The 24,865-nt window shown below is 45.0% G+C and overlaps 1 protein-coding gene across 2 annotated transcripts; it reads right to left on the bottom strand.

Moving 5' to 3' along the window:
* Window positions 1-905: 905 nt before the first annotated feature.
* On the bottom strand, window positions 906-23,693 carry GLRX3 (glutaredoxin 3). 2 transcript variants are annotated; one of them, XM_023748698.1, is made up of 11 exons: window positions 23,582-23,693; window positions 17,599-17,687; window positions 17,364-17,438; window positions 16,305-16,506; window positions 11,108-11,280; window positions 10,814-10,875; window positions 8,427-8,484; window positions 6,830-6,882; window positions 4,677-4,716; window positions 4,504-4,596; window positions 906-1,149 (listed from the first exon to the last, which is right to left on the bottom strand). In XM_023748698.1, the coding sequence occupies exons 4-11, from the start codon at window positions 16,342-16,344 to the stop codon at window positions 1,099-1,101; spliced, it is 570 nt and encodes a 189-aa protein (XP_023604466.1). In that variant the 5' UTR covers window positions 16,345-16,506; window positions 17,364-17,438; window positions 17,599-17,687; window positions 23,582-23,693; the 3' UTR covers window positions 906-1,098. The 2 variants fall into 2 exon arrangements, with proteins under 2 accessions (XP_023604466.1, XP_006108100.1); XM_006108038.3 differs by lacking the exon at window positions 17,599-17,687 and having other exon boundaries at window positions 23,582-23,690.
* Window positions 23,694-24,865: the final 1,172 nt, after the last annotated feature.

Genomic DNA, 24,865 nt, shown 5'->3' with positions numbered 1-24,865 from the left:
GGTTCTGTTTCATGGACAATGCAGGAGCCCCATCTGATTACACAGCGGCAAGAAAACCCAGTGAGATGGTGTCCGTGTCCGAGCAGGAGGCAAGGCCATGTCCACCACTGTGACCTGTGCAGATGCCCTTGGGAACACGCGCCCCGTGGGCCGCTGCCTCGTTCACACAGGCCAACAGCAGGGAAGCAGCGCCTCGGGCAGGGCGAGCCTCCCGGAGCCCAGGGTTTCCCGTCTCTTATCTGAATGGCTGGCTGGTACCCTGTCCTTACCACCACCAGGCACTTCTGTGGGCCCTCACCACCAGATCAATAGGCTGGGAAAAGTCAGTGACCATACAGGGCCATAGGCACCCCAAAATCTCAGCAGCATGGAGGGGAAGGCAGCCATCCTGAGAATGGCGTGCATGAGACAGGCCTAAGGGAGACTCAGGATCAAAAAGTGTGCTGACATTTTCATGAACCTCGGGATGTTGCCAACCTATTTAAAGGCTACATCCATGCTGTCCATGTAGTGCTTAGAGTGAGCTGTAGCACCAACACCCTCAGCCGTGTCCCAGCCGCCCACTCCCTGTGCTGTGCGAAGTGCCTGCTGTGCCAACTCCGTCAGGCCGCTGCCTCTGCAGTGCTTCCTGGGAGCACACGCTGCGCTCACTAGAGTCCGAGGCGCCCTGCATCGCCTCCACGATCCACCACTATGTGCGTCCCGCGCTGTAGAGGCCTCTGGCCAGCGAGGGGAGCCACTGGTCTGGCCTGCGCTGCTGTGATACCGCTGTGGACTCACTCCGTCCCACGTCTCCCCTTTTGGAAGCCTATTTACCACTGCGACAGGGAGCCCACATTAGGAGAGAGGCAGTGAGTGAGTTAACCACGGTCACTATGTTTCACTCCCTGTAAAGACGCTCTTTCCACCGTGCTTTTCACTGGTTTATTGCGCTCTAGTTTGGGTGGGGAAATGGTAACACATGTCTTTAGCACGGCTTTGTGGGGCACAGCGACGGGAGGGGCCTTTCCTCCCGCGTCCGTGGGGAGGCCTGGCCGCGAGCCGCTCGGCTGTAGCGAAGTATTTCCTGCACGAGTTGGGCACCACGCTTAACTGTTATTAATTTCCTCCGTTCAGTGTAGGCAGCAATTCACCGTTTTCTTTCAGTTCCTAGAAATAAAAAAGAAAACAACATGGACAGGCACCTGTGAAAAACAATGCAGTGAGAGACTGCATCTGTACCAGAGAACCAGACGGAACGCCAGCTGCCAACCTCCAGCTAAGCACGGAGCCACGGCGTTCAGGACGCTGTCAGACCGCAAAGTTCGGGTGAAAAAGGCTCCGCATTAACAAATCCAGCAACTGGAACAAAACAATGCGGCCTCCTGTCCACACAATACAACAGAGAGAGGCGGAAACGGTGAGCGACTGAAGGTGTGAGCATCCACTCACACCTGCACCGACACCTGCTGCCCGCGCCACTCTCCCCCCACCCGGCAAAGCCACCACACTGCCATGTAAATACACGTAAAGGCCAGCAACCAGCACATGCTGCAGAAATCTCCAGAAAAGCTGGAACACAGCCATCAAGTTTAAAGTGTGACCGAAGGATCAAGTTTTCTAGTTTAATTTGAGGGAACATGCCAGGTTCTTAGGAAGCAGCCTGAACACCAATCAACAGCCCCAGGCGAGCTCCTCTTGGGTGAGACCTGGGAGGGGAGACCCTGTCCCACGCTCTCAGCCGCCGGCAGCGGTGCCTTGGGATCCACCCCCACAGAACAGCAGCCGCCCTGCTGCACCAAAGCACCGCGGGCTGCCCCAGGAGGCCGGCGGCCCTCGGGTAGATCGGATGGAGGACGCCCTGGCTGACATGGCAGACAGCTCGCCTACTTCCCCAGGCCTGTGACCCCCTGACGGGACAGGGCCTCTCTCAGGCGGCGGCACTAGAGCAGTGCACTGGCCCGGCGGGAGTCCTGAGCACAGCAACTGTCCTCAGGGGCAGTTTAAGGGCGACCAGGTCTAAATGCTCGGACTCCACACACTCTCCAGAGTGGACCCCTCAGAGCTGAGACGCACTCACTGAGTCCACACTGCATAGCAGCTAAGATGGTCAGGACATGAGACTGACTGGGTCACTGACCACTAGTCCATATAGTCAATCACCCATTCACCAGAGAAGCAAGCACTCTGCTCCCAGAGGCCAGAACAGACACCCGGGAACTAACCCCGGTGTTAACTAACCTATAGATGAAGAGCCCCGCCCTGCAAGAAACACACCAAAATGCCGATCTGGGAGCTGCTCCCAGTTATCTTCCCAAAGAAGAAATCCCCAAATTCCTATGTTCCCGCAGGTGAGCATCAAGGCATATGGCCAACACCCTGTTGCAGACCTAGAAGCTGCCGTGCAGCTCAGCTGCAGAATTAAATGAGATTTATTGATTGCATCTTCCCAAGAGTTACCGATGGCTAAGGTACTGGCTATAAAACATTCAGACAAGAACAGGCTCGAGAGAATTTGGGGTCTGAAGACTGTGTTTTACAAAAATAAAATCCCTGTATAAAGTAACAGATGCAGATCTGTTTCTGTTGCTTCAGGGCTATTCAAAGCTACTATGGTAGACCTTTTTCCCACCAGGAGTAGACAGTTTAGCAGAAACATGCCTCCCTGGCTCGCCTGAAAGTGTGATGTCAAACCCGAAAGCCTGCAGCCTCTGCACGCAAAGGCCGGCCTACAGAACCTTCCACCACAGCACTGACGTCACGCAGGTCCTGCTCGGATTCCTTCACGTTACAAAGTGCGGCTTTACAGCTTTCGTTCTCCAACGTAACTAGAAGCAGCACCACTTACTACTTGCCTTCCACTTAAGATGTGACCTCAGAGGAAGTCCAGGCAGGCAGCCCCTGCTCAGGCCCTGCCGTGCCCACCACTGCCGCCCCCTCCAGCACCATCACACAGGGGGCCACTGTGGGGTGTCAGCTCCTCAGTAGTGTCTGTAGCACACAGTTGCCATCGCACTTCTAGACTTTAAATTCTAGAAGAAAAGCCATGGCCAGTGAAAATTCAACGAGAGTTTAAAGCCAACAAAGAAGGAGCAAATCCTTGAAGACATGTAAGAAACAGTGTGCCCTTGACACGTGCTCACAGTCTGAGAAGGAACCGATTTTCTAGCATCTGAGACCCAGGGACCTGGCCTGGCCTAAGCAATCCTGTGGTTTCCCGTCAGGAAACTAGGCAGTGACCACAGGGCCGGCTGGCACTGCGACTCAGGCCTCCTGCCCACGGCCTGTTGTCACCAAGAGCATGTGAGTCGGAATAGAATAACATGAGAAAATCTATAATGATAAAAGCGTAATATGCTAATCAGACCGGACGTCCTTCCAGGGCGAAGCCAGGGCGGCTGCGAGGGAAGGATCCAGGCAGCCGCGGCTGCGAAGGCCGACTCTTCCACGAATTTCGTGCATCGGGCCGCTAGTAGAGTAACTGTAACAATGTGAGTCTAAAGGCACACTGAGTCTAAAGGACTTCAGGAGCAGAAGCAAACATTTCTAGCTGGAATACTCTAAGCCAGTGGTCGGCAAACTCATTAGTCAACAGAGCCAAATATCAACAGTACAACGATTGAAATTTCTTTTGAGAGCCAAATTTTTTACACTTAAACTATATAGGTAGGTACATTGTTATTAACTTAATTAGGAGACTCCTAAGGTTTAGGTCCTAAGCCTTAGGAAGAGCCACACTCAAGGGGCCAAAGAGCCACATGTGGCTCGTGAGCCGCAGTTTGCCGACCACGGCTCTAGGTGATTCCCAGACAAGAGTGACCCTAGCCCTGACCGGTTTGGCTCAGTGGATAGAGCGTCGGCCTGTGGACTGAAGGGTCCCAGGTTCGATTCTGGTCAAGGGCATGTACCTTGGTTGCGGGCACATACCCAGTAGGAGGTGTGCAGGAGGCAGCTGATCGATGTTTCTCTCTCATCGATGTTTCTAACTCTCTATCCCTCTCCCTTCCTCTCTGTAAAAAAATCAATAAAATATATTTAAAAAAAAAAAAAAAAGAGCGACCCTAATGGATACAAAGAACAGACTGAACTATGGAACGTGGGAGGCCACCCAAAGCAGAGGCGGCGGTGAGGAAAAGCTGAAAACATGCAGGAAAGTCCCACCAGACTCAGTGCAGCGGGAGAAAGCTGAATCTGGAGCACGGCCGCGGTGTGAGCTGCTCTGAGCACCACGCTCCAGACTGGGCTTGGCGGCCTCGCTCAGGAGCTGCAGGGGCTCCCGGAGCAGCAGCCAGTGTCGGGTCAGGCCCCACCGTGAGGCAGAGCCTGGGGCTCAGGTGAGCGGTAGGGACGGTCTGACAGGGCAGTGACGGGGAGATGACCAGATACGAGGGCCCAGACAGGGTAACATGGTGTACAAGGGCCTGGACGTGAGGCCGGAAGAGAAAGGCGGCCAGGACAGCCAGAGTTCCTGTTCGAAACGAACTCTCATGTCCCCGTCTTAGGGCGCCGGTGCTCGGGACTCACCTTAACGATGTCCAGCCCTCCGACCAGCTCCCCTTTCACATACAGCTGCGGGTACGTGGGCCAGTTGGAGAAGGTCTTCAGTCCCTGCCGCACCTACGAAAACAGCAGGAACCCTGACACCTGCCCCTCAGCGCAAGGGACGCAGAGACCAAGGACATAAAGACAGAACTTACCTCCTCATCCTCCAATATGTCAAACGTCTCATATTCAACACTGCAACAGGAGAAAACGTTTTAACAGACAATTCAGTTCTAAACAGAAACTGTAAACCTACTTTGTGTTTTTAAAATAGTCAAGAAAATCAACCATTTTGGTGCCAACAAAAGTAATTTACTGTAGAAAAACGGAAATGATTTTACTTCTTACTCCGTCGGGTACTATTCAGAATAAGTCATGCCAAGACACAAACGTGTCTGAGTTTTTCTCTAGGCAACACGAGGTTACACAGGGGCCAGCAGACCTTCTCCTAAAGGGCAAGAGAAACATTCAGATGCCGCAGGCCATGGCCGGAGCTGCTGGGACTCACCAGCCAGGACACCCTCACTGCCAGCGAATGCCGCCTTGCGACACGGGAATGGACTGACTCCAGGACGGGGCTGTGCTTTACCTGCGTGGTGGTCAGGGAATCAGTCAGCGTGAGGCCAGGTGTGTGGCCAGGCGTGAGGGTCCTATGTGCAGGTCCAAAAATTGGCCAAAGAAAACGCCACATACAAAATCTGAGGCCACCCTCAAGGGAAACCTTGGTTACTTGGTCAACAAGTTCCCCAGAAAACTATCCATGGCGCAGAAATACTCAAAAAAGACGACAGGATTAACCAGCAGCAAGTACGAGAAAAGAGATGTTTGAAAGAGCAAAAGGGAATCAAAAAGGACCTACATGAGGTGAGTCTCCCTTCAGGTGAACTAAGGGAGGCACATCTTCAGCTGCACAGTCTGATAAAAAGGGCGAGTGACAGGCCACCTGTCAGGGACCTAGGGAGCCCGGGGCCCAGGTGCATGGGCCTGAGGGTCCCAGCAGTTCTTTGTAAGGGACCGTTCACACCTCAACGTGCACCTGGGACTCAGCCCTGGCGGCGAGTTCATCTGGACTAGCGAGGAAAAGACAAGCGCGAGATCAGAGGAGAGAGAACAAAGAGCTGACCCCCCAAGTTCACGGTGTGTTCCCAATACAGAGCCGCAGAGGCTCCACGGGCGCCCACCGCAGCGCCATCCTGTTTACCAAGGCTCGGGCCGTGGGACACTGTCTCCCTCGGAAGCCCAGCCCCCCAAGAACTGCCCTCCCGTCCGGTCTGGACTGCAGATACAGGACAGAAAGCAGGGAGCCCTTCCCAAATCTGCGAGCTGTCATATCCTGGCTCATGAACAAGCAGAGGGCGCCCCAGGGACAGGCTGGGGCCAGGAAGGAGTGGACTGAGTGTGTCTCCGTGGAGCTGTGGCCGAGGGCAGACAGAGGAAGGGCCATAAAAATAAGGACCAAGACCAAGCCAGCTGTCCTCCGTCCTCCGCCGAGTGGACAGGAGGCTCAACACACAGGACAGGCTGATCAGACTCTGCTCTGTGAAACGTCACAATCATTTTAAGAAATCTGCCCTTTTTCTTATGTCCCTAACATTGTACGAGACCTGTGCTGCTTGACTATTTCAACCCTCCCCAAGAATGTCTAAATTATTTCGAAGATTACTTTCCCTATAATTCCATAGGGCTCCCTCATCTATTTAAAGCTATGGTTAGAAAACGTATATTAAAAAGCAATTGTGAAATAAAAAAAATAAGCAAAAACACATGACAAACTCTATAAAACATGTGTAAATATCCCCAAGTGGTTTTGTTTTAATTTTTTAAATTGAGGTATAATTGACATATAAAAGTGGTTGTTTTTAACCATAAAAATCAATCACAATTTTCTCACCTGACAGCTTATCACTGAGCAGATGAAAAGCAAGGACCTTGCATGTAATTTACCCTCCTCCTCAGATCCATAAATCGACCTGAATACTTACCCCATCTGCTCTGTGGACGAATTAGGCACTAAAATGTTTTTAAAGAAAATTAAAACACCCATAATTCACTTTCTCCAAAATATCTTTATGCCTGGTAAGTACTCAGTTATTCACTTTCCTCCGGGAAAGTAGACAAATAGTTATTTCATTGTTGCCTGAGAAATGTTACCAGGAGTTTGACATTGGCCAGAACATTCTGTTGTAATCTAACTTAAAGCATTCACAAACCAGTATAACAACAATACTAGATAAAAATGCATGGATTTAGATATAACTGAAAAGTTAGAACTTCTTAAACAGACCATTTAAAAGTAAGACTGACTTACCCAGTACTATTTAGTATTTCCAGAATCTGTTTGCTGAATCCACACTTAGCTTCCTAAATGCAGAGAGAAAAAGTGAAGATGCATGGCATTTCCCCACAGCCCACGGCCCACGGCTCACAGCCCACGGCCCACGGCATGGCTGTCCCTCACGCTCTGTCCTGGGACAGCTGGTGGGTGAGGACGAGCTTCAGAGCCCTTCACATCACAGGGCAGTCAGACGGGTGAGGGCTCAGGGGCACCTCCAGTACTGACCCGGAGACATCGGCTCAAACGCACCCTCCCCCCCCCACAGATTCACTTCGGTCTGTAACCAAGGGGAGGGCGTGTGTCTAGTAGCTTCTATCTTTGTGGTCAGAAGACCCTCGAGTAAACCCCCACGCTCTCCTGAGATGTCACTCACGGAGACCATCTCAATACTCAACCTTTCGCCATCATCATCCTTTTCCTGTTCCAAACTTTTTTCAGGTTATGGAAATCTTACACATTTTTCATGCACAGAATCTCAAATCCCCTCAATCCTGAGGGAAGACTTGGGGCCACACAAACACCTTAATGGCACTAATAATTATGTTCCCAAAATGCATGAATACTGTCTGGGCTTCCGGGGGGGGGGGGAGGGAGTGTTTTGAGAATAAAAATAATCACCAAAAAGAAAAGATGGCTTTTCACTACTGGGAATTACTAGCTTCCTCTATTTTGTTTTCATAAATACAGTGGCCCAAAGAGTCTAGGTCCCCATCCAGGGATCACATGTTGGAATTTATCTGACCATTTTCCTAGTTGTCCTGCTTTCATTGTAACAGTTGTATGAACTGATTCCTATGTAAGATAGTTGGTGTCACTGTATTAGCTATATTAACTCCACAGTGATGGCGACCACGTGCTCGCAGGCGCTGTGCGGGCGGCACCAGGCTGTGCACCAAGGGAAGGCGAGGCTCCGTGAAGTGACGGCAGAGCAGCTGCAAGAACCACCTGCCACAAGTGACAACCGCCCTGACACCAGAGGAACCACACAGCGAAACGGCATTTAGAGGGAAGTCGGATGCGTCAGTGGTTCTTAGCCAGTGAGGGGCAGACCCTTTGAGGATTTGATGAACACTAAGAACTCTCTTTGTAGAAAAATAGGAATATGCAGTTACAGAAAAGAAAAAAAAATGCCGAAACGATTTCACTCATTCATCACACAAGCACTGAGCACACAGGCGGCAGCAGGGGTTACACTTCCAGGATGGCCTAAAGCCACCAACCTGAGACCCATGAGGTTCCTGGACCCAGGAAGCAGTGACCAGACTGCACTCTGTGGACTAAGTCATGGTCCCCACAGCAACTCACAGACCAGGAAGTGAGAACACTGCTGACCTGTGAGCTGACAGTCTGGCAGCAGAAAGAAACACACCCCACTGCGTGCGATGCCAGGACAGTCAGAACACGCAGATGAGTGGGTCTGGTGTCCACAAGCACCAATTAGGCCCAGATAACTTCCTGGTGCCTCCGCGGCTCCATTAGCCAACGCTGGGAAAAAGCTGGTAAGTGTCCCCTTGCTGCACATGTTACCATCAAAAGAAATTACAAGTAAAACCATTTTTGAGTTCTTTACCTGTTTGTTTCCTTTCATAAAGAGCATCACAGAAGCTTTATTTGTCAGTACTTTGAGCCTAAGGAGAGAAAATTGATATGAAACGGCTCAGCTCAATTATTAAACCCCACTTTCGCTGCGCTTCAGGAGCAACGTGCATGCTGAGGGATAGCAGGATGATGGTTCGCAGCTCTGAATGGCATTAAACAAGCAAATGCATTGACATTTCCCTTTATTTCACTCTCTCCCTAAGCCACTGTAAAACACAATGTGGCTTTTTAAGGCAAAGAATGTTCCTTCAAGTTGCAATTTAAGCCCATCAACTCACAGTTCTAAAAAAATAATAATACCCAGTTCAATAAGGACTTGTTCGATAAGGGGCCCATCCGGAACCTCCAGCGCTCCATCCTGCATGTCTCCTTCCTCCTGAGGCTGCGCACGGCTCCGCACGCTCAGTGCCCACAAGGCCACCCCTGAGGGGAGCACTACGTCTTGGAACACCACTAACACCAGCTGCTAAAATCAAATGCTCTCCTCTTAACTTCAGCTGAATATTTCACACAATCTTTCAAGCACCAGGAGCTAACTTGCTGTCAGAATGCGCACCATCTGCATATTAGCCTAGAGCCTAGAAACAGATCTCAGGAACAGTCAGTGTGGGGACAGTGGCTGCGGAAGACCCTCTAGGCCCCGTGGTGGCCCCATCACCATGTTCTCCTCCTGCCCCTGGTTCTCTGGATCCTTCGTGGTGGCTCCAAATCTCCTCACAGAATAAAGTTGTCACAAATGGAACCACAAATTACGCACAAAGCTGTCATGTACACTTTCAACAGAGTGCGATTAGCTAATTCTCAAAATAAACAAACAAAAAACAGTAAGAAACGACATGATGCTGATCCCAATCTCTCACCTAGTAACCACCACCTGCATCCAGGGAAGCAAAACAGGTCCCTCTGTCCGCCCACCCCCCACAGATGTCACCAAGCCCAGGAACTCTGGCTCCTGCACTTTTCCTCCCAGGAGCCCTTTAAATTATTACTCAAAATACACTGAACTTAATTCCGACGTAATTCTAGCCGGCCATCCCTTGGAGTCTGACCACAGAGATTCGGGTGCATTCAACAGAGAGCAAACGAAGAGCAAACCCCAGCAGAGCAGGTGCACAGCAGTCTCCTGAGGCCGCACAGCCTCCGGGGCCGCCCGAGCTCTCCGCAGAGGACCCCAGAGTAACAAAGGGACAAGGAGCACCACTTTCCTACCAAAAAGGCAAGAAAGGATGTAAATCATTTGAGAAAATGTGCCACCTAAAGGCTGGCTTGACATAGAAAGAATACTGTTTATAAGGATTACTTCATTAATCAAGGGTAGGTAAATCAGGTGTTTATTTTTAAACACTTAAAATTTCTTGTCTTAGCCAGTTTGGCTCAGTGGATAGAGGGTCAGCCTGCGGACTGAAGGGTGCCCAGTACAATTCTGGTCAGGGCACATGCCCAGGTTTCGGGCTTGATCCCCAGTAGGGGGCGTGCAGGAGGCAGCCAATCAATGGTTCTCTCTCATCATTGAGGTTTCTGTCTCTCTCTCCCTCTCCCTTCCTCTCTAAAATCAATAAAATATATTTTTTTAAAAATTTCTCAAAATTTGAAATGGCAACACAATGACATGGAGAAGTTTTACCTTACAGACTGAAGCCCAGCCATTCCCCAACAATGAATGGCTGATATGCCACTAAACTTCAAAAGAAATTCCTTTTTAAACCTCTACATTAATTCATATTTATTACAATAAAAATTCCTTTAAGTCTCCCTGCAGTACAAAGCCCAAAATTTCTATAAGATAAAATGTCTAAAAGCTGATTGAGATGCTTCATGAGACGAGTCGGACGGATGTGACGGCTCCGAAGTCTCCCCGGATGCTCAGTTCCCAGGGTTTGGAGGCAGCGGGGAGCCGCGTGGCCCGCACACTGCACACACAGCACTGGCTCCCCCACGCCCACGCCAGTGCTCCGATGGGACGGTGACAGCGGCAGCACCAGGGCCCGTGTCAGAAAACACCGGGACCAGCTATGCCATGAGCAGAGCCCTGACTAAAACCTGGACATCAAGACAGCTGGATCCTGGCTCAGAAATGCGGAGACAACTACAACGTGCCCATGCCATTGCAGCAATAACAGTTCTATAAAAACAAAGAATATCCTCCACTTAGTCATTAAAGTGACACACAACACTCCCCAGTCCGAATCACACCTTCCTGAGTGAGCATGACTTGTCTGACTGCCAACAGCAGAATGATGAACTTGGCATATGAGACACATCTCTGACTTCTGTACAGAAAGGCAATGCAAAGGCTGAGAATTTAAAAAATATTTTTAAAAATAACGACAGACTATTTGAAACTCTTAAAAGACTTACCTTTCCTCTAATTTGGGGGCTTTGGGGCAAATTGTATCTAGTTCTTCAGATGCTTCCAGCTCCTGAAATAAACACAGGTTAAGCTGAAGGAAGCATTTGCAGGTAAGTCCTGGCCACACCCTAACACAGAATGCCAGTCACAGTCATCTCATCAGAAATGCCCTGCAGAGGTGCCAGACTCAGCCTGCTAAATGGAGAGGTTCTTAAGAAACTTACTCTTTGGACCTAGTCCAGCACTCAAGAAACTGCGCTCTAAATGAAAACTCGGTACCAGTTCACCTTCCCAATTCTAACCTTCACTATGTCGAGTCCTCCTATGAGTTCACCAGACACATAGAGCTGGGGGTAGGTGGGCCAATTGGAATAGGTTTTGAGGCCCTGACGAACTTCTTCATCTGAGAAGATATCAAAACTGCTAAACTGAATATTGTGTTTGTTGAGAATTTCCACCATCTGCTTGCTGAAACCTGAATAGAGAAAAAGAAAATAAAAAACTTAGTTTCTCTCTCTTGCACAAACATACACACAACTTGAAATTCAGAGTACATATATCTACTAACCACAGATGTCTGCCTCTATTTTACCAGTGATTTCATAACCATGGCTGAATAGTGTGCAGAGAAAACAAATTCCAAGAACCCCTTATCTACTGCTGAACCACATGTTCACATGATTTAACTTTTTAATACACTTGTGAATTTTTTTTAAATGTGTGTGTGTGTGTGTTTATCAAAGTTCCTCTTCGATATCAGGCACATTTTTTTGTTGTAAAAGAAACAGTACAAGCCAAAAAGCAGAGCCTCAAGCCCTGGCCCATCAATCAGGGGACTGACCTGGACCCCGGGACTGACCCTGCCCGCTCTGCTGTGTGCATCTGTGAGAATCGACACTGGTGGAGGGAAGAGCTCTACAACAGTTATTTTTAACTACTACCTGGCCATACTGGAGACCCAGTTCGGTTTGCCCATTACTACTTCCCATGTAACCATTTCAGCAGTTCTTAACCTTTGCCACCTCTAAATAGGAGAAATTAAAAAGCAAGTGAATGTGTTCTGTGCAGTCTAAAAAGGATACTTCTGCACACTGGGTTTCAAAGCTACCCCCTGTTATAATATATGAACTGTCAATAAACTGAGGGAGCTCTTTCTCATCTGGTGTCATAACTTGGCAGTTTCTTTTTTTAAACTATTTACATTCCCCAAAGTACGTTATGTGATTTTTTTCCCTACACTGTAGTGACAATCTTATGCTCCATAATTTTATTATATTTAGTGACACATTTTTGTTCCATACTTTTTTGACATCCTTTTCTTAGGATGACATTAGTACTGAAGAATAAGAGTGTGAATATCAGTCTTTTATAAACCTATTATTCTTGTCTGAAAAGAGGATATTTTTCTTTCTGTAAGCGAATTCTTCCCAAGTGTTTTCAATACTTGCAATTATTTGTAAATAAAACTGAATCATAAAATTCAGTATAAGATTATTTCTAGCCCTGACCACTGTGCTCAATGGTTAGAGCATCAGCCTAAGCACTGAGGCATCTCGCATTCGATTCCCCATCAAGAGCACATACCTGGTTTACAGGTTCAATCCTGGCCCAGGTCAGGGTGCATGCAGGAGGCAACCAATTGATGTGTCTCTCTCACTTGATGTTTCTCTCTTTCTCTCTCCTTCCTCCCTCCCTTCCACTCTCTAAAAAAGGCAATAGGAAAAATATCCTCCGGTGAGGATTAACAAAAAAAGAAAACAAAGCAAGCAAGAAAACAAAGAAAAGATTATTTCAAGATCAGGCTCTACCTGATGCCATGCAAAAGCACCTTTACTACCAAGATGTGGATCTATTAGTGAGCATCAAACACCTCCCAGCCCACAGCCTATGGACAGCAGCACCAGCACAGGGTGGACAAAAGGGGTTTACAGCTGTACAGGAAACACAGTTTACTCCTGCATTATTATTTATTTATCATCGGATTATTTTCCATATGAGCAACTGTAAACCTCCTTTTGCCCCCTATATTTATTTGTATAGCATAGAAGTTGCTTTCTACAACTGAAGTGTTAAGTTCATGTACAGCCTGAAGTAAAACACTGACTCTGAAATTTTTTCATTCATCTGGGAGTTCATTAGTAAACAGCTAACGGCTGATGGCTGATGGTTATTCTGTTGCCAATATATTAACTCATTTCTACTGTAACTGGCTGAGAAAGAGCTTTATTTTAGCTTCAGGCAATTACATGCAGACCAGAAAGATTGATTGGTAGTGCTTCATTTTTAAGGGTTAAAGTGGCAGACTGGAAATGTTATGCTTAAGGATAAAATAGTAAGAAGGCTTTCTTCTAATAACAAAATATTTACACACACTTTTTAAAAGAAAAATGCATGCATGCATGCATGCGCACCTGCAATAAAGATATTTAAAAGCAGAAAACCCATGTTTAACTGCCACAGAATCACTCTTTCTACCTGTAGTCATTTCTACGACAGAAGCCGTGAATAATAAGCTAACTGCCACATTTCATCACTAACAACAATGAAACCCGAAAGAACACTCCTGAACCTTCCATGTTTTTGTGTCTGATTTAAAAAGTAAAACCCAATTAGATGACACTCACTGCAGGAGAAATTTGTTCTGCGGTTCAAAGACCTTTCCTTTTGCTAAAAGCTTTGTTAACTGAAATAGATAAAAGAATTCCCAACTAACTTAATGAACCTGCATGTTCGAGGATTTTACATTCTGCTTAAAAGGATGTACAGCTCGGTGCTTCATAAACATCCCCCTAACACACGAGGGCCCTCTGTGACCTGTCTTCCTAGGATCACAGAACGACAACCTAATCCTGTCGACTGAGCCCCTACCGACATGTCAGGCTCGCAACACACTACAATTCCGCAGACAGAGCGCACGGAAGGTTAGGAAGACAGACGTGAGCCCTGCAGGGCTGGGCTGAGAACAAGGAGACTCCAGGGCAGACCCGGAAACAGCTTTCAAGGTTCCTTGATACAAAATGGTGTTACTCCCTCACGTTTTTTCTGATTAACTAAAAGTGAGGTGGGAGCCAGCTAATCAAAAAGCCACCGCATCAAAGGGAGCCATGGTTATTACTGATGGGAATGCTTTCAAAGTGAACTCAGTGCAACACAGAAGTACCAGCCGCCCGAGTCCACACAGCCAATAGCCACGACAAAGGAGGCTCTGCCCAGGCTTCACCTCGAAGAGGCTAAGAGAGGAGCAAAACAACTTCCCACGACACAGGCTCAGGAAGGAAGAGGGCGAAAGTGGTACACAATCCTCTAAGAAACACTGGAAGATCAAGAGCTTGTGTCGCAGTGCGCACAGAAACGGGCAAGCAATGGAAGCAGAGCTGATGAAGGAAGTTAATGGGCAGGCAAATAAAACATCTCCCAATCCATCCTCAGGTGGGTATTTTATTAGAGAATACCAGCACCGTGCAATGATCTATTTCCTGTATGGGACAGAAAGGCATGTAGCAAAAACCAAACATCAGGAAGTAGAAAAGCCTTTTTAAAATGTAGTTATAGGTACTTGAAATATCGGGGGGGGGGGGGGGACGACAAAACGATATTGAATGTCAAATGTCATTGAAAAATACATTTTTAAAAAAAATGTAGTTATAAAAATTATAAAGAATAAAATTTGTTAAATCCTTGGTATCTAAAAATCTTTTAATTTCCTAATTAGATCTTGAATATCTGTCTATAATTAATCGTGTTTTCAGATTGCTCTGAAATGCTTTAAAGCTTCTTTTTTTATTCTAACTTGTTATTTGTAGTCTTCTAAATGCCACTCAGACAGTTAACATAAAAATAGCCATAAATACATCATAAAGGCAGTCTAATGAAGTGAAAGGTAAGCAGAAGGATTATTTCTAAGTGAGCTGAAAGGATCTCCGAGACTGGCTCCCACTCCCACCTCCACCGAGGAAGAAATGGAGGCACCAGAGGGAGACTGACTTGCACCTCCAGTTGTCAAGGCAGGTGGCAAGGGGCAGAGTTGGGACCACAGCCCACCTGTCGTGACATCCAGTTGGCCTTCCCCTCCGGTGCCTCAAGCTTGAGCCAGCCCACCTGCCAGTTTCCTTAGGTTCTCGTCCAGCACAGATGAAGAGAATGCTGTTCGATCCCAGAGAGAACTTCTATTGGTTTTTCTGTAGGTTCACCCAGTCTAACCTGTCACACAGGTTCACCCACATTCTGCAGCCAGTTCTGCAGCACTCCAGACTGGGCTGGTGTTCTAACTCCTGTTATTGTCACCACAGAAAGCGCCAGGAATGAGTTTCATGCCTGATGGCAGAGGGTAAACCAGGGCACCCTCCACTGAAAACAAAGCACCTCCCAGAGACTGCCCGAGGCCGCTGCAGCTAGCTGGGGACAGACGGGGACAGACCACATTGGCTTCAGTACGTACGCAGCAGGCCACCTGGTATGTGGATGTTGGCAAGGAAATTGTTCAAGTAGAACTGAGAGATAAAGAAATGATTTTCTTGTATCTTTTTAGGATAGAATTCATCATGAAACTTTATTTTTCAACTAGACGTTTTCATAATTTAATATGTAATTTGCTAACCACATAGGGAAGAATTTACAATTGAATTTATTTGGAAGCTTGGCTATTTTCATGGTCACTCTATACAGCCAGTAATCCCACCAAGAGCACCCACCTAACAAAGTCCCTCCTATGCAGTTGAAACCAATACTCAGATTCTCAGCAGCGCATCAAAAGGCACTAAATGCTCAATTATGCAGCATCACTGCTCTGCGAGGCACAGTACAAAGAAAACAACAGAAGCCCCTACCAGAGGCGTCTAATAACTGTAAAACTTACTTAACGACAAAATCACAAGCAGCTATGAGGTTCAGAAAATAAGAGTGACTGTAAGACACAGAATTAGGAATCTTTAAATTAGCAGAAGCTAAAAATTAGAAATGACAGCAATGGGTAATAGTCACTAGATGCTGGAGACAAGGCAGGCAGCAGTAGCAGGCAGACATGGGAACACTAGCAGAGCTCAGTGAGCTTGTGAACTAATACATCTGGAGGAGGTGGGTAAAAGGGGGGTGCCAGGGCGGAGAGGGCGGCTGTTAACAGCAAAGGTAACGGAACAGGCAGGAAGCCCATTCAGGGGCCCGGCAATGGGCAGTTGGAAGCTGCCCAGCTCCACAATCAGGAGACAGGCCATGGGCACGCTGCCCTCACACCTTTGGGTACTTACGCAAGCAACAACGATCCTGAGTTAGATGACTCCTAAGATGCCTTTTGGTTCCAATATTCTGAGTCTCTAGCGCAAACTAATTCATATGACCCAAGTAATTACCTAACCGCACCGGGAACTGGAACCGTCCTGACTTTCCGGAGGTATGTGAACCCAAGCACAGGAGGGTGGCACAGCTTGCAAACAGTGTGGGCACCTCGCTGACCCATCCTGGTGAAGGCCCCTTTGTTACAGGATCTGAACAGCAGCGTCTTACCACAGCGCGGCTCCTGCGGAGTCCCTTTCATAAACAGCATGCAGGGGGCAGCATGAATTAACTTCTTCAGGCGAAGGTTGAGGTCTTCTTTGGGGTGCTCACTACCACTGGGTGGGAAGGAGCCCACAGATGCATGTCGCTGAACTTTTTTGGTCAACTCTGGGGCATGTGCACCATCTAATTGGTCAATTTTCTGAGAATTCTAAAGTTAAAAAACTCATTTAGTATGTGAGGCATTCCTCCGTCACCTCTATATTTTAGGCTCCAAAATTATAACAATTATGAATCCATAGTTCTAGCCAATTTTTAAAGGGGTCAACACTATTACTGGAAAACTTTTTAGAAATCTGACTACCAATTGCCTGCAATGCATCTCAATTTTAGAAATAACTAATAGTTCTTTTTTTCTTTCTTCCCTTTTGGGAACATACTAGGAAAACATCTATAAATTTTCAAATATCAAATCCCTTCAAGTAGTTGATGTTTTTCAAGAGTGCGGTAAGTTGATTCTTTTTCAAGAATTTCTGACACATTTACATTTACATGAGACTCACTGGGCTGGCTGTAAACATCACCACATCTCAAACTCAAGCCAGACCCGTCTCACCTAAAACAGAAAGATTTTCCCACTCTGGCTGGGATGCGTCCTTTATTAAGTATAAAGGAGGCATCTGGGATGGGGGTAACACCCAGGGGGCCCTAAGGACAGATCTGCATGGCTTCATAAAGGAATCATTCATCAAACCACGGCCGGCCCACGGTTTCATTCCGTCCACACCGCCCTAGCAACCAACTTCTGGCCCAGCGCCAGAAACACTGTGGGTCTACAGCAGGTATCTGAATTGCTCTCAAGAAGCTCCAGTTCTGGTTGCTGGACCTCCAAGCCATGTCACCTTCCCAGGACCCCCAGGACAAGCAAACACTGAGACTACGAGTAGGGACAAAGCCAGGAACAACCCAATGGGAATGTTCAGGGGTCAGGGGAGAGGGTCAAGAAACCAAAACAGAAACCCCACGGCCCAGGGCAGAGGAGACACTCTGTGCCAGCTTTATCCTTACCTTGAAAAACAGAAACGTGGGAACAGAACTAATTTCATATTTTTCAGATACTTCAGGAACAGCTTCGGCTTCCAACTTTAAAATAAGAGAATTTAAGCTTGATTATAAAAGGGTCCTTTTTGACAACTTCAATATGTAAATCAGTTTCAGATGCATTATTCCTTCTAGTAGTTGACGTTTTTTAAAGACTGTAGTACAAAAGTTTATGACACATTTACATTTAAATGAGACTCACTGGGCTGGCATGTCATCCACTGAGTCTGCGGTGTCAAAACAGGTTCAGAGGTTTTTATTTTGTTGCACATTTCAAAAGATGCCTGGAGGCTGTGAATAAAATTTTTGGTGCACTAGTGACCTAGTAAATTTTCAATCATATGCAGCTACTACTATATTGAAATCCATAAATCACTGACCCCAGTTATGTCATGATTACAGTGCTTATTTTCTGCCCACAGCAATTCTTGCTGTTTGCTCTATTGACTAATTTCAAGAGGCAGTACATCATGACTGACAGTTGCAGCCTTCTGCAAATTATGAAGCAAAAAGGAGTATTTCTTCAATAAACTATTGATGTCTGATAAATTTTACTTTTAACTCCTGCAAGCTGCTGGGCACGAAGCAGATACCTTGCAGGTTCCTGGCTTCGGGTATCTGCGCCCATTTGAATGCCTGTGAAATGAGATGAGTGCACGCTGTGTGATAATTCCCCTCAACAAGACACGTGTGATAGCTGATGCACGAATCTGAAACACATTAAGTCACACAATCTCCCAATAATTAAACACAATTACTATAAGCTATTATGTAAGACTTTAAAAACAGTGCACTTTGAGAAAAACCGAGATATATTGCATCTTTCCCTCATAGGACTGTCAATGTAATATAAACTTTTTAAAACCAATAAAAACCTGTATTTACATTATACCTGTAGGAAATAAAATTTATTGATAAATTACATTGTTAAAAGTTTTTAAAATATAACTCCTGCATTTGTCCGAGAGTGAAAGATTTCCACTGGGCTTGAAACACTATTTTTAGCCGGAGCTTGAACCAATCCAGCATATCTACGCAAATGAACCTTGACATGGTGGAGGCACAGCCATTTGTCTTTGGTTTGATTCTCGCACCTCATATGCTCTTGGGTGCTCTTTTACTACCTTAATTCTGTTTTTTCTCTAGAACACCCTTTTGAAACAATATTTTTAATTATTTTCATTTTTAAATGTGTTTATGAGAAAAACTATATACACTTTAAATCAACATCAGCTGTCCAATAAAAGTGAAAAAAGAACAAAGAGAAGACTAAGCAATGGGAGGCAACTCTTTAGAACAGACTCTAAAGTTGTGAACACATCTGTGCTGTTTTTCCCACAATTCCGCAGTCAGACCAGAGAGGAGCAGACAAGGTGACCACAAAGGCAGTTCATTATCTTTTGTCTTTCGACTGAGATCTGTGGCGTGCCCACTGCACACTGATGGCGAACCTATGACACGCGTGTCAGAGGTGACACGAGAACTCATTTTTTTGGTTGATTTTTCTTTGTTAAATGGCATTTAAATATATAAAATAAATATCAAAAATATGTCTTTGTTTTACTATGGTTGCAAATATCAAAAAATTTCTATATGTGACACGGCACCAGAGTTAAGTTAGGGTTTTTCAAAATGCTGACACGCTGAGCTCAAAAGGTTCCCATCACTGAGCTAGGCTCACCAGATCCCCAGCTGTGGTACGACTGGATTCTAACAGAAAAGTAAAATCCATAAAAGGGCTACACTAAGTAGAAACAAGATAATGTGGTCTTAACCCAGAACATGCATAAAACCAAAGTCTTGTATGCTTTTAAAAGTGGTCTCTTCTCACAGTCCTGGGTCCCAGTAGGGTCCCTTACTGACCACTCTTCTGGGAAGCAAATAAGCCTCTAACATTCCTGCTGAAGCCGGATCACTACGTGTGCCTCCCCACTAGGGGCCCCAGAGACCAATCCTACAAAGACAAAGGCAATGGCGACAGGCAAATCCTGCTGAGCATGGGCCATGGGCCAGGAGTCCCAGTGAAGGGCAGCCACTCTCCAGGCGTCAAGGGCAGCTGAAGTTCAAAAACCTTTGCAGCACTAAAATTCTTTGGAAATATTTTTGTTGAATGTAAAACATGAGTTACAATAATGGAAATGGAAACTAAATATATAAATATTTAATAATGATCTACATTCAGAAGAGACCAAAGATATCCGTGATGGATAATAGATATCTTTCATGGAAGACCTACTCTGTGTCACAAGTCATGACGGCCCTCTACGTATGCGTGCCCAGTCTACTTACAACCTGGACAGGTGTGCAGCATGGCATCTCAACTTTACAGGTGGCTGGGTACAGGGTAACTTGTCCAAAGACACACAGTTAATAAGCAGCTGAGCTCAGAAAGGAAATAAAAATTGCCACTGGTGGCAATGAGGCTCCAAGGTTGAGGAGGGAACCTTTAAACTTACACTCAGGGACATTTTGTTAAACCTCAAACAGAGGTTTCTTTCTACTAATGGCATGTTGACAGTACAGGGAAATTTTTCAAAATCAAATTCTTTGTCAGTCAGATATAAATTTCAAAATAGATATTTAAATTAACATTTTTGATAACTTTTTAAAGATTTTTGCCAAACTTAGTGAGTGCAGTAACAGCTAATAAACTTTATTCATTGGGTTTCTTTTATTACCACAACAACATAGATAAAAACTAGGATATTCTTAAGATTTAACAATTCTACCAGAATTATCTGAGGGGCATTTTTAGAGTTCCTAAAAAATAAATTCTACTATGATAAGATGCCAAGTAAACTGGTGAATATTCTCCGACAGAGAAAAACAGGAATTCAGCTGGTCAGCTGGTACCTAGTTGCACAGCCAGTTGGTGACCTGGAGACTGCCCTGTGTTATCTGCTTACACCAACTGCACAGACATTGAGAATTAAACAGTGCAGGCTCCAGAGATGATCTATACTGACTGTCAAGAGCTTCCAAAATTAAACAACGTGAGCTGTATCTTTAAGATGGTTGCACATTTAAGAATAAATCAAACTATAAATATTCCTATTTTTAAATCAGAAAATACAAATGTATGTATATTAACTCCTTCTGTACCCTTGGTTTTACAACATGAAGTTATAATGAACATAAAATGCAAGTACAGCAGCTACTATACAAACAAGATTAATGCTAAATGAAATGCAACAGTAGAAAATCTCACCAACCAGGTGGCTGATGAGTCTGACTTGGAGAATTTTTGTACCCAAGTGCATTGCATAGTAACCACAGCCCAGCAGCCATCAGTGTACGTACTAAACTTTGGGGGGCGGAGAGAGAGGCTGGCATGGGAGGTGGGAGCCACCTGCACAAGGGAAAGCAATTAAGAAATGGCAGGGTACAGGCTCCCACCTCAGGCACCCATCATCTAGTTCAGAAACCAATCAAAACAGGAGTTAAAGATGTTCCCTGACTAATAGTCCAACCAACGGCACAGACTAAGTTCAGAGACCCTGCCCCCAGAAAAGGCCACAGGGGTCCATGGGAATGACTTCATATAAAATGGTTTGATATAAATCATTATGTTAGACACCTTAAATATAGACCATTTTTATTTTTAAAAAATAAAATAAAATATAAAATATCAAAAATTGCCACACCTATAAAAAACATGATTTGATTTGGACTTTGAATATGACTAGGGGAACCCAATTTGTTCATCACCTAAAAAACCTTGTATAATTCTTCTTCTTCCCATCTTCTCTACCAGGTACTTCATCTTCAAAGATTTTATCTACCCAACAATTGATTAAATGATAAATATGTATTCCCATTTTTGTTAGTGCTAGCAAACCAACTATACATAATTTGAAAAGCAAAGGCATTTGACATTTTAATGAAAGTTTTAATTTAATTCTGAATAAAAATAGATTTCTATGAGGCTTAGAAATAACTCATGTATCACTTCACAGCCCTTGTAGGATGAGAACCTCAGGATCTGACCAAACTTGGTGGCCGATCCAGGCGAGTGGACCACCATGGACATAAACATGGCGCCAGGAGGACCTGCGTGCCCTTCATCATCACCACACCAGCAGTCCAGGAAACGAGGACTCAATAATGGGAAAGCCTTGCCTTTCAGCAACCTATTCCAGTGAGCAAAACATGGACCAAAAAAGCATGCTAACTTTTCTCAGGTATATTTTACCATTTTCTGTAAAATAAGAAATTATTGGTGGTCACAAAATTTTACATCAAACTATAAAAATATCAAGTTTAAGATAACCTGCATAATGATTCTGTAAATCTAAGTCACAGAATGGACTAATCTCCATATTTCACATGTCAAAAATGCCAACTACTGCAGTCATTAAAAAAGACTAAGAAATCAAATGAAAAGACACAGAGGTAACAGAACATCAGTTCCATAGCCCAGAAGTTTCAAAAAGCTCTCAATAAGCCAGCTGTTTTAGAATGAACCACATGCCTCTCTTACTAGGAAATGCCAATAGATCTCGCCAATCTCATTTCTCATTTGCTCACTAGGGTTCAGCCATTGCAGCCTTTTAAACAATCCACCTCACAAGCTCCATGCAAACTGCCTCTGCCCTCCTCGATGTCCAGTGAGAGAAAACCGGTGCTAGAGAGGGAGCGATCCATCCACACTGTCACCGCCTGTGAACGGCAGAAGCAGTCGGGCTCAGGTATCTCCCGCAGATAAGGGCTTCCCGACCTTGGCTGGCTGAGACACTCAAGCACTTGAACAACTTAAAGTCTCACTGCCAAGTCTGGTACCAATGTGAGAAGTAACTGTATCGTCACTTTAAATAAATCATTCCGATGGCAGCCAGGAACAATGTGCTACCTACACCAGTAACATTATACATATAAAAGCAAGCTTACAACAATTACCATCACCTTGATTAATCTTATGATTGAAATGTTTAATCATTCATTTCGCTTGTAATCCTTATCTTTTATCACTGACCAAACATGCAGTTTTAATGTTCCCTTCCATTATTTATATTGGACATTTTAGGGTGACATTCTAAGGTTACATTACACATTTCATTGGAATTTTAAATAAGTCCTTAAATTTTAAAAAGCTAGCCATTATATTCACACTTGCTCTATCTGCATAAAGAAGGATTCATACAAAATTAATGCAAGCAGTTACTTATGGGGGGACAACAGGACTGATGGGAAGGCGTGTGATGAGCCTGCTCAACACAGCTTTTCAGTTTTGATTTTTGAGCCACCTAACTGCAATACCTATTCAGAGCACACTTATCTATAGAGAAACTGTCTGATAAATTATACACCTGCTGTACAAATGAATTAGCCTGTCCAAATTCTGTTTTCAATTTATATATCCACTGGCATACAAACCCAGCTGATGTCATTTTTAACTCTATGTATATGTACAGGTATACTTGTCAACATGTCTTATGAACTAATAAATTCTGGTTGTAAGAAATAGGCTTTGGTTTCTTAGTTTGTTTTAAATCCTAAAGATCCAGGCTTTTGAATACAGGGTGTGCCTTCCTTCCCAATAATTCATTTCTAAGACTCTCAACTCATATGCTAGCCTTTTGTCTAAACCAGTACTAAGTCCTGAATGATATTATGTGTGCTAAACCAAGTGAGCCACAATTATCACTTTCTAGTACTTACCCATCCAAGAGATACTGCAAAGGTACAGCATGTGAAACTCAGTACAAACACAGAAAGCAAGAAGGAGACTGGCTTCCTTTGTCCTCTGCTTCCTGAGAGTCAGAAAAACCTTCGGTGTCTGCTGCAGGTCCGCCAACCCCAGAGAGCAACGCTTCCAACCCCCCGGCTCCCAGCACCTATCACTTTCCACACCACACCTACCTGTTCCATGACATGTGTCTGCTAATACTCTTCCTTTATTAAAATCACAATGATCCACAGTGCATGATCTAGTCTGCTTTTGCTCACAGGCATCTCCCCGTGGCCCATCCTGCTCTGTACTGGTCCTGTCCGCACCCACACACATGTAGGGAAAGTGTGGTGAGTTTTACACTCCTGATACTAGAGAGATGCAAAACTATTTTAAGATTTTTAAGAATAGTTTACTACAAAAATAACAGCTTCCAACCTCAATTATAAGCATGTGGAATTCCTTTCACATTAGTTCATATAAACTCCTAAGAGACATGACGCGGAGCACGCAATACCTTCACAAACGAAACCTGGGGGTGCTCTTTGGCTAACTCTGCCATCACGTCGTTCATCTGAGCACACTGCGGAGCCCATGGTGCCCAAAAATGGACCACAACGAGGGACCTGCAAATAAGTAAAATGCAGATTTAAAGATACGGTATCTTTAGAAGTAAGCAAATACTGATATAGATTCAAGTCTTCCCCACAGTTACGAGAACTGCCTGAATCTTTTTGTTCTGTTAGAATTTCATTGTATTAAACACAGACTAAGATAGAAGGTCTTGCAAGGTCTCAAGAATCTTCTAGGTGAATTTTCAAGTTAATGGTATTTCTCAGTCAATACTTAGCTCACACGAAGTGTTTCTGAATATTCCTCACCTTAATTAAGAGTCATGGAAGTCACCTACACGTTCTGACCCTTAGGAAAGGTGCAGACCAGATTTCTGTAGCTGAGGTACTATGTTCATAAAAAACGACTGCAGAAGCATGATTACTGTTAATGATAGTCTTTACCTTTTCAAACAGAACTATGATGAAGGGGCATAATGTAACCATAGAAACAGAAATAAAATACTGAAAATGAAAGCACGCAAGCAGCAAACATGGAAAAAATTGAACTGCTTTTTACAAAGACATACTTTTTATATTATGCTACAAAGATTGTCTAAAAATTGATAGTATGGACAAACAGAATAGATTAATAAACTGTTGATGAAATTCTTAGGAATCTCTGTATATATCTATCAACTATTCTCATATAAAATTATCTTGCCAAAGATAACTTTGTCTATCTTCATATCCAACTGAAAAACCCTACAGTTTTATAGAATTCTAAGCTCAAATATAATCCCCCAACAAAAAAAAAAACCACGAAGAAACAAACAAAACAAAACAAACAAAAAAGATCTGAAAATTCAGGAAGAAAACATGTTTTAAATATGTTACATGGAGAGAGGAACCAAGGGTAACTAACCTGAGGGCAAGGAAAATAATACAGTGAATTATTTAAAGTGAATTGGGTGAGAAGGAGCCCACCACCCAGTGTCGGGAGAACGGAAGCAAAGGGAGGCACTGGGGTTCCAGAGGCGGGAGGGGCAGGAGGTGGTGACAGTGGAGGCACAGTCTGGAGCTGACTCTGAGTTTCTGGCCGAGTGCAGATCCTGGTACAGAAGCCCCCAACCTGAGAAGAAAGGGAGTCTAATGCTGTTTGTGATGTGATGGTCTGGAGCTCAGGAAAGAAGTCTGCACTTGACCTGCAGACCCGGGAAGAAACAGTCAGTGCTGGCCCCATGCGCAGC

This window comes from Myotis lucifugus, unplaced genomic scaffold (assembly GCF_000147115.1).
Source record: "Myotis lucifugus unplaced genomic scaffold, Myoluc2.0 scaffold_1689, whole genome shotgun sequence".
Taxonomy (NCBI): Eukaryota; Metazoa; Chordata; class Mammalia; order Chiroptera; family Vespertilionidae; genus Myotis; species Myotis lucifugus.
The sequence above is the reverse complement of the archived record's forward strand: the minus strand, read 5'-3'. Positions and strand labels throughout refer to the sequence as shown.